The sequence below is a fragment of the Panthera tigris genome, chromosome E2, assembly GCF_018350195.1.
Source record: "Panthera tigris isolate Pti1 chromosome E2, P.tigris_Pti1_mat1.1, whole genome shotgun sequence".
In the NCBI taxonomy this organism is placed as follows: domain Eukaryota; kingdom Metazoa; phylum Chordata; class Mammalia; order Carnivora; family Felidae; genus Panthera; species Panthera tigris.
Window position 1 is genome coordinate 54,517,424 of NC_056674.1, and position 12,385 is coordinate 54,529,808.

At 47.7% G+C, this 12,385-nt stretch overlaps 1 protein-coding gene across 5 annotated transcripts in view; it reads left to right on the forward strand.

Annotated features, from left to right (window-relative positions):
* The window catches only part of GAN (gigaxonin), a 95,768-nt gene that overhangs the window by 37,203 nt on the left and 46,180 nt on the right, over positions 1 to 12,385 (forward strand). For 4 of the 5 annotated variants that reach the window (XM_042967946.1, XM_042967943.1, XM_042967948.1 and 1 more), the window contains 4 exons: positions 917 to 1,029; positions 1,944 to 2,093; positions 3,157 to 3,293; positions 3,982 to 4,110. In XM_042967946.1, the coding sequence (XP_042823880.1) occupies positions 917 to 1,029; positions 1,944 to 2,093; positions 3,157 to 3,293; positions 3,982 to 4,110 (529 nt within the window). Of the gene's footprint in view, positions 1 to 916; positions 1,030 to 1,943; positions 2,094 to 3,156; positions 3,294 to 3,981; positions 4,111 to 6,659; positions 9,734 to 12,385 lie in introns of those variants that run through there. The other variant, XM_042967945.1, reaches the window with a different exon arrangement.

Sequence of the window (12,385 nt, forward strand, 5' to 3'; positions counted from 1 at the left end):
TCTAAAGATTAGATAAAGGTACTTTCTTCCACGCAAGTTTTACGTTTGTTTCTTCCAGTTGCCTGTAAACACTATAAATTTGGAATTACTGGAAATCAGATGCAAACCCTGAGGTCTTCCAGACAAGCAAGGAGATTTAAATCTGGGTTCTGGTTCTGGTTGAACTTGGGAGAGGCTCCCCTGCCAGAAGCCACACTTTCTATGGGCCTGGGGTTTTGATTTCTGTCTTTTTCATGCCCTCAAAGCCTTACGGGATAGGTTGGAAATTTCCCAGATTGGTAAATGCCCTCAGAGCAAAACGGTTTCCATGGTTGGTAACCTCTCCAGCTCCCGCTTTATCTCAAGCTTTGCCATACTGTCCTGTTGGCTTCTTCTCTTTTCAGAAGATTATTTCATTTCAAAACTGTTTGGTCCAGGAGGTTAGCTGTGTTGCACAAGAATTGGTATAAATAACCGGATCCACCATTACCTGAAACAGGAAGTTGAACAGTGACTCTTAGATCCTGTCTTGAATACGAAGTGCCCACGGTGCCCTGGATCTGAGTGCTCCTGGGTCTTGAACGAGCGGACGTGGGCTGTAGATGAGAAGCCGTCTGAGAGTCACAAAGGGGAAATAGAATTGATGCGGCTGCCCAGTGTCTGCATGGGCGGTGTCAGTCTTGGTTGTATGCTGTAGGGCAGTGGGAACGCATTCGGGTGCTGAGGGAGCTACAATAGTCATAGTGACTCTCAGATGTGATTAGGCTCCCTCACTAAGGATCCAGTGAACTGTGGTCAAGACCTCACACCCACTGCTGTTGTACTTAGAGAAGTTGTCTCCACATACTGTCTCTACAGCTGGGGCGTTTATATTCGGCAGGAGGGGGGTGGAGACGAAAGTTTCAACTTCCTTGTGTGTCTCATTTGATTTTTGCAGAGGGATTCTTGTTTGTATTTGGGGGCCAAGATGAAAATAAGCAGACCCTGAGCTCAGGAGAAAAATACGACCCAGATGCAAATACGTGGACTGCATTGCCGCCAATGAATGAGGTAAAAAGCTTTTTCATTTGCTTTGAGAGGGTGTCTTTCTTCCCTTTAGCGCTTTTTGTTTTGCATTTGCAGAGATGTGAGAGGAGAAGCAGGGAGCCTGCCACACGCCCCCCACCCCCACTGTGCTAGTGCCCACCTTCCCGCTCCTCCCTGTGCCTTTCTCCAGCCTACGCACGCTCTTGCTTTGGGATCTTTCCCAGATGCCCTTGCACCTCGCTCCTTGTTTCCCTCAGTGTCCGCACAGCACTCTCCAGGAGGCCTTCCGTCGGCCCCTCAGCTCCCACCACACTTCCTGTTTTCTTTCTCTTCGTGAGGCACGGCACCTTCTCACGTGCTGGGCATTTTTAGCGTTCCCACAAACTCCTTGGTGGCCGGGGATTTTGTCTGTGTGCTGAGGGCTCTATCTTCAGTGCTGCGACAATCCCGGGCACAGCGGGGACGCTAAGGAAGTATTTGCTGGCAAACGAGTGTGAGCTACCTCAGGCCTCTGTCATTCCAGATGGCCTTAGCGTGAGCCTGGCCTCCCCATGCCTCTCCCAGCCTCAGGCAGCGCTGTCGCTGTGGCTCTTACTTGGCTTTCACACCAACCTGGAAACACTTAACTAAACACGGATAATTTTATTCACCCAGAAGGTACTGTTGTTGTGAGCCACGGCGAGTGAGAAATAATGATTCTACCAGTGAATTTATCACATGGGTGGTTCCCTTATTCGGAATCGCTCCGGGATGGGGGTTCTTTGTCTGTTGTGGCAGAAGGGTGAGCTGCCAGCGAAATCACAAATATCTGAGAGAGAAGGCTTTGAGCCTGGAACTCTGGAATATCATGGTATCTGTAATTTGTAATAGCGTGTGGCTACCTGCTTTCAGTCTGGCAGTTGGCCTTCCGTGTGCAGAGACCTTTGCTGTCTTTTCAGCCGCGGCATAATTTTGGAATTGTGGAGATAGATGGAATGCTGTACATTTTAGGAGGAGAAGATGGTGAGAAAGAGCTGATCTCCATGGAGCGCTACGACATTTATTCTAAAACCTGGACAAAGCAACCTGACCTGACCATGGTTAGAAAGGTGAGAACCACGTCTTGGGATTACTCGTTGGGTTTTAAAGTTAGCGTTTGCTCGTTTCCCACACACGCCCTTTAGTAGGATCAACAGCGTTAGAAGAACGAGTGTCGCGAACTTCTGTCGCTGTCGGTGGCTCGCCTCTGTTACCAGCCGTCCGCCAGGATAGCGTGTGAGTGCTCACCCTGATGGTGGGCCCTGCGGTGTCCACACCCGTGCTTGCCAGATGTGTCCCGAGGGCGCTGTCCTAGGAAGCGAGCAGGTCTTCCAGACCTGTTTTCTCAATCATTGTTCAGGCCTGAGGAGACGCAGTCTGCAGGCAAGAACCTCCGTTGCAGACTGAGTAGAGTGAAGACACGGCCCCCGTTCCCTGGTGTGGGACGGAGGGGCTCTTGATCACGCCAGACCTTCGGGCAGTCCCGTGGGTATTTACAGCTCAAGTGCTGGGTTCCCACTATCGGTCCCTGCTCACTTCGGAGCAGGAACTAAGTGACATCCATTCAAGATGGAATCTAAATCTTGGAATCTTCGAAGAGTGGTGGAAGAATGGAGAGCCTGGAAAGCCCCCTTAACAACTAGGCTTCGGGCGCCCGGTGGTTCAGGTGGCTCAGTCTGTTAAGTGTCCGGCTCTTGATTTCGGCTCAGGTCATGGTCTCACGGTTTGTGAGATCAAGCCCCGCATCAGGCTCTGCATGGACAGTGCGGAGCCTGCTTGGGATTCTTTCTCTCTCTGCCTCTCCTCTACTTATGTGCTCTCTCTCTCTCCCTCCCTTCTTCTTCCTTCTCTCTCTCTCAATAAGTAAATAAATAAATAAATAAACTTTAAAAACTTAGGGTATTTGTATATCTCAGTGTAACAGTATTAGATGGAGTTTGACAAACAGTATGTGTGCTTCCTCCTCTTCTCGTTTTTAAAATCCTGTGTTTGTGAGGTTGGAAAACACCATAGTTTGACTATTAAAAATCAGATCCTTTCCCAGATACCCTAGGGTGCCCTCTAGACTAAAGGTAGCCTTTGTCTAACTTGAATAATCAGTCTTGCCTCCCCTCTGTTGCTTTCTCCTTTCAGATTGGCTGCTATGCAGCTATGAAAAAGAAAATCTATGCCATGGGCGGAGGATCATATGGAAAACTCTTCGAATCTGTGGAATGTTACGACCCAAGGACCCAGCAGTGGACTGCTATTTGTCCGCTAAAAGAGAGAAGGTAGGAGAGTGTGGACGTGGACTTTGTAGATCCCCCCTTTCTTTCAAATGAACCTTTGTCTTGACTTGGCATTTGGTTTCTCTGAAAGTAAATGAGGGGCACCTGGGTGGCTCAGTCAGTTAAGCGTCTGATTTCTGCCCAGGTCATGATCTTATGGTTCATGAGTTTCAGCCCCACGTCAGGCTCTGCGTTGACCGTGCGGAGCCTGCTTTGGATCCTGTCTCCGTCTCTCTCTGTCTCTCCCCTCCCCCGCCCACTCTCTCTGTCTCTGTCTCTCTCTCTCAAAAATAAATAAAGGGGGAGGGGAAGGGGGGGAAGTTACAGAGAGGGAAGGAGGCAAACCATAAGAGACTCTTAAGGCCTGAGAATAAACTAAGGGTAGGTGGGAGCTGGGGGAGAGGGGAAAGTGGGTGATGGGCAATGAGGAGGGCACCTGTTGGGATGAGCACTGGGTGTCGTATGGAAACCAATTTGACAATAAATTTCATATTAAATAAATAAATAAATAAATAAATAAATTTTTAAAAAAGTCAATGAATAATCCATTTCCTAAAAAGGAAGACCCACATATTCATGAAACCCCGTATGTCATGGTGTTACAACAAGCATAAGAGGAGTTAGGGAATCAATCCATTTACAACCACAGGTTGTAAATCCAATAGCTGATATGCTCTGTGTGGTCTTTCAGATTTGGAGCTGTGGCCTGTGGAGTTGCCATGGAACTGTACGTTTTTGGGGGAGTCAGAAGTCGTGAAGACATCCAGGGCAGTGAGATGGTCACTTGCAAGTCTGAATTCTACCACGATGAGTTTAAAAGGTAATTATGAGCGGTTTCACGTAACTTTTCCTTTACGCTTTCAAAGTCATGTCTTAGAGTTGTTTAGTTTGGTTTTCAAGTTACTTTACTGAATTATCTCATCCATTTAGGACATATGCCTGATGCCCACTAGATATTTAATCTGACTTCAGAAGTATTTCTAACCTTAAAACCATTGAAAAGTGTTTCCGAAATCTGTATCAGACCTCGATCCTTGGTTACTTAAAATCATTTTTGGCTATAAAAAAAGCTATAGCTTTTAAAGTTTAAACTCATTAACCTAGCATGTATGACCTAGCATGATACGGCCTTTGTCTATTCTCTCTGCTAGTCTTCAACACAGATGCTTTGCTTGAGTCATGCCGAGCAGCATTTTCCCCCCAAACACGTTACGATGATCTCAGCTCTGTGCTGTTGTACTATTCCTTTTGCCTAAAATTTCCCTTCCAATATTTATCCAATTAATATGGCCTTTTCCGAGACTGTGCTTGATGGTCTGCTGCCCGGAGAAAGCCTTCTCACACCTCCCGGTCCGATTTAGGTTCCTCAGTCTGTGATGCCGGGACATTCAATTCATGTCTCGTGGATTGCAGTCGTTAACCCTAAGGTTCTTAGGGGCGAGATTCAGCTCGGCCAGCTCTGGATCTTAGCTTCAGCAGCACACCTTACCTGTGTCAGCTGCTCAATGGAAGGTTGGTTCTGTGGATGGAAGTGTGGTATCAGTCTTCAAGCGTCTGATAGGTTGCCATACCTGTCTTGTAGAGCGGGCACCCTCCCACCCGCCCCCTCCCCTTCTCGCCTCTCACACACCTTACTGTGATAGCCACTAAACAGGACTATTCCCTTTAAATCCTAGAGGTCATGGGAAAATTCGTCTTGTTACGGGATTTCAACCGTGTTACCAGAAGGGGGTGCTATCATGCAGCATTTAATTTCTTACCGTTTTAGATTAGGGCAAACAAGGTGCAGTTTCCAAGACTTTAGAGATAGAAATAAATGTCACCTAACTTTTAACGTATTTTATATTCAGGATATTTGCATAGCCTTTTTCCCTCCTTCAATTACAGGAATAGACAGTGTTAGGAAAATTTATTAGACAAAGTTTGAGAGCAATTGAGAGAATGTCTGCTGTGGGGTTAAGGTGGGGGGTGGGGGGGGCAGAATTTCAAAGACTTTCTACATTTCTCTTGATACATTACTGTGAGGGCCGACTGTCCAAGGTATAAAGTACTGTGTTAATTCCTGCCCGACTGAATCTTGAGACCGTCTGCTCAACTTGACTTACAAGCACCGGTCAGTGCGTTTGATTTCTGGTAAAATACTGACACGCACCTTTTTCGTGATGACCGAGTTACTGTTTAGGCAGCGTGAGTATAGGATGCCGCTTGTCTGCTGGGGTAATTAAGGCCGCTGATGCATCACTCTTCCCTGTCCCTGTTGGTTTATAGGACTTAAATCTGGCTACACAGTTTCTCAGTCTGTCCTTGATATGCTATAAATCACTAGAACCTTTATATTTCTTGCAGGCTGTTTCATATTTATAGTTGATAAGCTTGAATGTAAGTGTATTACTTGCCTTCGGTTCGTAAGTATTAGACATAAGAGCATGGCTCCTTCCTTGCTACTTAAAAGCACTTCCAAGTAAATTCAGGGATTGTTAGTTTCCTTCTATCTAAGCTGTCCAATGTTAAGTTTTTTTGTTTTCTAATGTTTATTTACTTATTTTGAGAGAGAGACAGCATGCATGTACAAGCAGGGTAGGGACACAGAGAGAGGGAGAGAGAGAATCCCAAGCAGGGATTCTGTCACCATAGAACCCAACACAGGGCTCAAACTCACAAACTGTAAGATCATGACCTGAGGGGAAATCGAGAGTCAGGTGCTTAACTGACTGAGCCACCCAGGCACCCCTGTGCATTGTTAGTTTTTAAAGTAAGCTCAAGGCCCCATGTGGGGCTTGAACTCAAGACCCCGAGATCAAGAGTCACATGCTCTACCGACCGAGCCAGCCGGGCACCCGCCAGTGTTCGTTTTTAAATAATAGAATGAGGAAAGCTGAATTTCTCTTGTCAGTATGACATCTACGATTCTTACTTGTTTAGATGACACTAGAGATATACATAACAGTAAGTGCCGTGGATTAACTCGTTCATAACTCATTCGGTCTTCAAAAAGCAACCCTCTGAGTATCGGTGCTCCTTTTCTTCCAATTTTACACCGAAGCACAGAGAGGTTACGTAATGTGCCCGAAGACACACAGGTCTCACAAGTGGTGGGGCTGGAATTTGAACTCAGGCACTCTGGCCGCACAGTCACCTTTCCAGCCACCACACCGTATGGCCTTAAAACACAGGCTTTCCCATAAATCTCTACAGGAAGAAAGTTACATATAGCAGGAGTTTATTTCTCAACAGAGCAGATGTTTCCAAGTATGTTATATTTGCATACCATGGAAACTGTTGCCAGATGAGCAATCTGTGTGAGATTGGAGAACATTTATTGTTTTTAAGTAATCTCTTGTCTTTCCTGTCTTTGTTCCCTATTTTTAGGTTAAAACTTTCCTGGAAAAATGCCATATCGTATTTTCTGTGTTTCTGACTAAAAACAAAACTGTTTGAAGGAGAGCAAAGAAATTGCCCTAACTCGTGCCACGTCGTAGCAGCCACTTCGTGAATCCAGAATGACAGGCATCCCCTACTACTGCGCCCGGTGTCACGGCTCCCTCACTAGTCCTGCCACCCTCCCGGTTACCCACACCCAGAAAAGCTCATCTTCGATTCTGTCTTGTGCTTCACCTCTCATCCGTCGCCCAGTCTTGTCCCCTTTTTTAGACTCTGGCATATTTTCCACATCACCCGCCTTCATTTCTCTGCTCCCGCCCCACTGTGTCCGTGCCGCCCTGTGTGTAGCATCATTAGCCTTCTAACCAGGTTTCCTGTACTTGTTCCCTATTTGTGTTTTTGAAAGATGAATCGGACTTCAGTCGTTGCAGTCTCCCACTGGAAATTCTTGGTATTTCCCCACTGCTTACCGAACAGAGATGGTAGTGTGTACCCCCTGCTGGGGTTCCCCGCTCTCTGAGGTTAAGAGAAATGCTCAGCCTTTTCCAGTCTCTTCCTTCCGTGTCCTGCACTCCAGCCCCCTTCTTTACGCATCCTGTGTTTGATGGCCTCCCCACGTGCGTTCAGCCTGGATGCCCCCCTTTGGTTTCTATAGACCAGTCATGGTGACTGTTGAAGTCAAGGCCTGTCGGTTTCATGTTTTGATCCCTGAACGTGTAGTTGAGCAGACTTACTTAACAGCTGGCGGAATCCCGTGTTGGTTCTCTCGCGGGGTCGGGGCCATTGTGGTAAGAAGGGCTAAGGGAAGTCTGCTGTAACTTTCCTTCCCTACCACGACAGAAGACCGGAAGCAGTTCTGTCCCCTTGAGCAATTGCCAGAAATTGGTTCCGCCATCAAAGACTTGAAAATGCAAGAGTGGGGCTACCTCTCACGTCCCCACTTAATTTGCCTAAAAGGTAGAAAAGGCAGGTGGATTTTGGACAACAGCCGTGTGCTTTCATAAACATAATCAGATGGTTACACGGATCACAGACTTAGTCCCAGATGTAGTATCTTTATGTGGATGTTGTGTCCTTATGCAACGCGGTCCCCGGCCTTGGTATGCTGCTGTTGACCTAGCTCCTGCTTTTTCTTCATACCGATATGCAAGGACTCCCAGAAGCAGTTTGCCTGGCAGGGCCAGTGGTACCCCTGCACTGCCTGGCCTCAGAGCCACGTCAGCCCTGCTCTCTGCCCTCTTTTAGTCCGGGGAGATTTTGATCATCTTGGTGTTCCATTAAGACATCCTATTGGTCTGCCCCTTGGCGTTATGCTGTTTGAATCTGATGGTTAGGAAGTAGTCTTTGTAAGACACCGGGAGATGAACCGCACTCCTGACCAGATCTGTTTCAGCCGTGGCCCAGTCAAGGGGCAGAAACCACACCAGTCATCTGAACAGGGAAGACGTAATTCACACGATCACTCACTAGTAAGAGGTGGTTAACTGCTGATGGGTGAAAGAGAGCTCTGAGGAGTGCAGAAATAGCTAATTTGGGCAGTGCAGCCACTACTATCTTTAGGGCTGAGGGAAGTACCCTAAGAAGGAGCATGTTGGGAAGAGGCCTCCCCACCCTGCAAGGGTGCTCCGTGGCCACTGCGTGCAGGACACCGGGGAGCTGGGGGCAGAGCTGGTGTGCAGGAAGCGGCCTGCTGGGTGGCAGAGGACCTTGCTGAGGGCAAGCACCTCCAGGCCTCCTGCCTGCAGCCCGCGGGAGGAAGAAAAGAGGCACACCAAGCCCGGGAAAGAAGCCCTTTCCCTACCTGGCCTCGCGGTCCCTCCGGCGCCCCCTATTGGCAAAGCCCAACACGGAGTTCATCTTTTCAAGGCCCTTCATTTTCTGCACTGTGTTTTGCTCTCATCTCATGTACTATTTCCTTCTTTTGACTTACTTTGGGTTTGTTTTGCTCTTCCCTTGCCAGATTCTTCAGGTAGAATTTTAGATTTCTTCCTTTCTTTGCCGAAATCTCCTATCTTCTCGGAAGCGTGTTTACCTTTCTCTCTCAAGCGTAGTTACTCTGGCCACGTTCAAGTCCCCACCTGATAGATCATCCCGGCACCCCGGGCACGTCAGAGTTGGTGTCTATTTATGGTTTGTTCCCTTGAGAATGGGTCCTCCTTTCTCTGGCTCTTCGTCGGTTGAGTAATTCTGGGCTGCGTCCCGGACATCGTGAATGGTACGTTGTCGGGGCCCCGAGGTCCTTTCTGGTGCTGTCAGAGCATTGTGCTGACAGTTCTAGCAGCCACGCACCTGGTAGGATTCCTTGGCGGCTGTAACACCTGCTGCACACAGCCGCTCGAGCCCGTCTTCAGTTCTGGAGGCCCACCTCAGGTTCAAGTTCTCACGGTTCCGGGCTCACGGACTCAAGGCTGCCTTTGGCCCACACTGCCAGACCACTGGCAGGCTCCTTCCCTGGGGTTGTGTGCTCGACTCTCACCTTCTTTCCCCAAATCTGCCTGCTTTGGCTTAGTCTCCAGAGCCGTCGGGCAGTGGCTTTGGTCTCTTGCCCGAAGTTTATGGCACCTGCTTTCTCCCAGGGGGATCAGCTTGTTAAGAGCTTCCTTCTCCCTCCTGGAAGCAGAACCTCACTAAAGCTCCCTCTGTCTTTCTCCTCTCCAGTTGATCGCCTGTCCCTCTCCCCTCTTCACTGTCCCTCCTCCCCTGACCTTCCCTCCTGTCCTGCTGTCTCTAAAGCTCACTGCCACAAGCCGGGCTATATTCTGGTCTCCTTCACAGGGGACATTGCTCATTCTAAGTTAGCAGAGGACCGTCCTTGCAGCCTCAAGTCCTCATAAGACCGTGTTTGAAAACATGGTAACTAAAGGCATACCACTGCCCTGTCCGTTACAAAAATGACTATCACTCTGGGACGGCCGCTAGGTGCTGGCCGCTGTGCAAAGCACTTTACACTGGCCACTTGAGCTCATGCCCACAGGTCATTCGATGTCAGTGGGGGTGTTTGGTCTCTGCATTTGACACATGACAGCTAAATTGTCCAAGGTCGGCGAGGTGCTAGATGGCAGAGAAAGAAAGGCAAAACCGTATGCCTTTTATTCCTGTTTTGTTTTTTTTAATGTGTCTTTTTGGGGGGGGAAGGGGCAGAGAGAGAGGGAGACAGAGGATCCAAAGCAGCCTCCCTGCTGCCAGCGCAGAGCCTGATGCAAGGCTCCAACCCACGAACTGTGAGATCATGACCTGAGCTGAAGTCGGACGCTTAACCGACTGAGCCACCCAGGTGCCCGTTTTATATCCGTTTTACAAGCAGCAGGTAAATACACGATGCACTTAAGTTTTTGTATCAGTTTTATTTCATCTGAAGCCTCCGCATTATATGAAATAGATCACCTAGGATTATTTGTCTGAAACCCAGGAACTCTGAGTCATTGATCCGCTTTGGACCAAATTTGGTAGATCATCTACATAGACCGATTGCCTCAGCTTTGTTTAATTATTCCAGGGAGGAATAATGAGAGATTCTCAACTCTACAAAATTATGCCAAAATATTGTTGTGTTCTGATGTGCTTTTCAGTAAATAATCTAGTCACAGATGTTCAGTCAGCAGTGCCGGTTACCCTCGTGCGGATACACATGGCCCCGTCATGGATTCGCCTGGAGGGGTCGTGTGCCTCCCCGCTGGCCTTGGTCCTGGATGTAGGGTGCAGCTGGAGACAAGGCTTGGGGACACTCACTGGCTTCATTTGATTCAGAGCCTGGGAAGAATTGAAATGTCAGGGCTTCAATAGTGATGTTTCTCCCTGAAGACATAAAATGTGAATAAGCCAGTTACTGTAGTTTGCCGTTTTCAGACACTTTCTTTCAAAGGCCTGTTCAGGTCCGCATTTTTACTTTTCAGGGAGAGCTCTTGGATGTTTCCGTTTCCCTATTTCCTAGAGACATTTTGGGAGCAGGGACCAAACCATTCCTAGTCCCAGCAAACTGCTGGGTACCAGTCACCATTCTGATGTAAGATGAATCAAATGTTGCACGAAGGGCTTAAGACTCTGGCAGCCTTACATTAGCCTTGCTTTGCAGTGGTTACGTGATCTCGGAAGGTCCGTGCTTCTTAGAATTCCAAATATGGAAGCTGCTGCTTTGTAACAATCTGGGAAGAGTTCTTTGAAAGGAAAGTGCTGCTCTTAGTGAAACAGTTTCACATTTGTATTTAACACGGAGATGCGCTGGATCTCAGCCGCCGTCTTCCTGGACACTCGATAGCACAGAGTTGGAGATACAGGAATAACGTCCATACGCCCTGCGCTCCAATAACGAGTGTAGGCCTGGACGTGGTAGTTCTTACGGGCTTAGATACAATCCCGGGGTCTGATGAGGTCTGCTGCACCCGCAGCTATGTCTTTAGCTATTAAAGGGAAATTGTTTGGTCCAATTACTTTAAGTGAACGCCATTATATAGCAGAATCTATGGTTGGTGGTGGTGGTGTTCAAACCAACTAACAAACGAAAAAAAACGCTTTTATTTTGGAATAGTGTTACACTGGTAGGAAAGTTGCAAAAATAGAGTCTGCATTAAGCCATGCACCCAGCTTCTCCTCATGTTAACATCTTACATAACCATAGTACAGATACCAAAATCAGGATATTTATGTTGGTACAGCACTGTTAAGTAAATACAGTCTTCATTCGAATTTCACCAGCTCATCCACTAATCTCTTTTCCCTTTGCTCTGGGATCCCATGCGGGATCCGACAACATACTCAGGTGTGTTTCTTTAGTCTTTTTTCATCTGCGATGGTTCCTTGGTCTTTCCCTGCCTTTGATGACCATGGTATTCTTGAAGGTAATTGGTCTGTGTTTTTATAGGATGTCTTTTAATTTGGGTGTGTCTGATGATTTCTCATGATCAAGCTGAGGTTTGGTTACGCATTTTTGGCTGGGACACCATGCAACTCTGTGAGTTATAAATGCAGTGCTATCGTTTTTTATTTTGTTGCTCAACCGTTCCAGCTTTGGCCACTGGGAATGCCTTCCTGTCAGCTCTGTGTCCTTCGGACACACCCCGTCCTTTAAGCACTTCCTGTCAGGCGCACAAGGCACTCCAGGCTCATCTTGCATTTTCTGTCTCGCCTGGGGAATCAGCCATATCTTTTTAGAGGCCTGGGTCCTTTTAGTGGCTATTAAATTGATTTTCTTTTTTTTTTTTTTTTTAACGTTTTTAATTTTTTTTTTGAGACAGTGAGAGACAGAGCATGAACGGGGGAGGGGCAGAGAGAGAGGGAGACACAGAATCGGAAGCAGGCTCCAGGCTCCGAGCCATCAGCCCAGAGCCCGACGTGGGGCTTGAACTCACGGACCGCGAGATCGTGACCTGAGCTGAAGTCGGATGCTTAACCGACTGAGCCACCCAGGCACCCCTAAATTGATTTTCAACAGAAGGGCCAAGACAATTTAGTGGGGAAAGAAACGTCTCTTCAGCAAATGGTACTAGAGCCATTAGAGGTCTGCATGGAAGGAAAGTGAACATCTACCTAATTCCGTACCAGAAATTCAACTTGAAATGTGTCATAAGACGTGAGTGTAAAAGCTGAAACTGTGAAGTCTCCAGAAGAAAGCATAAGAGGAAAACCTCTGCAGCCTTGGAATAGGCAGGGATTTCCTAGAAGGACATAGAAAGCGTGACCTTTAAGAAAGAAAGAAAGAGGGAGAGAGAGAGAGGGGG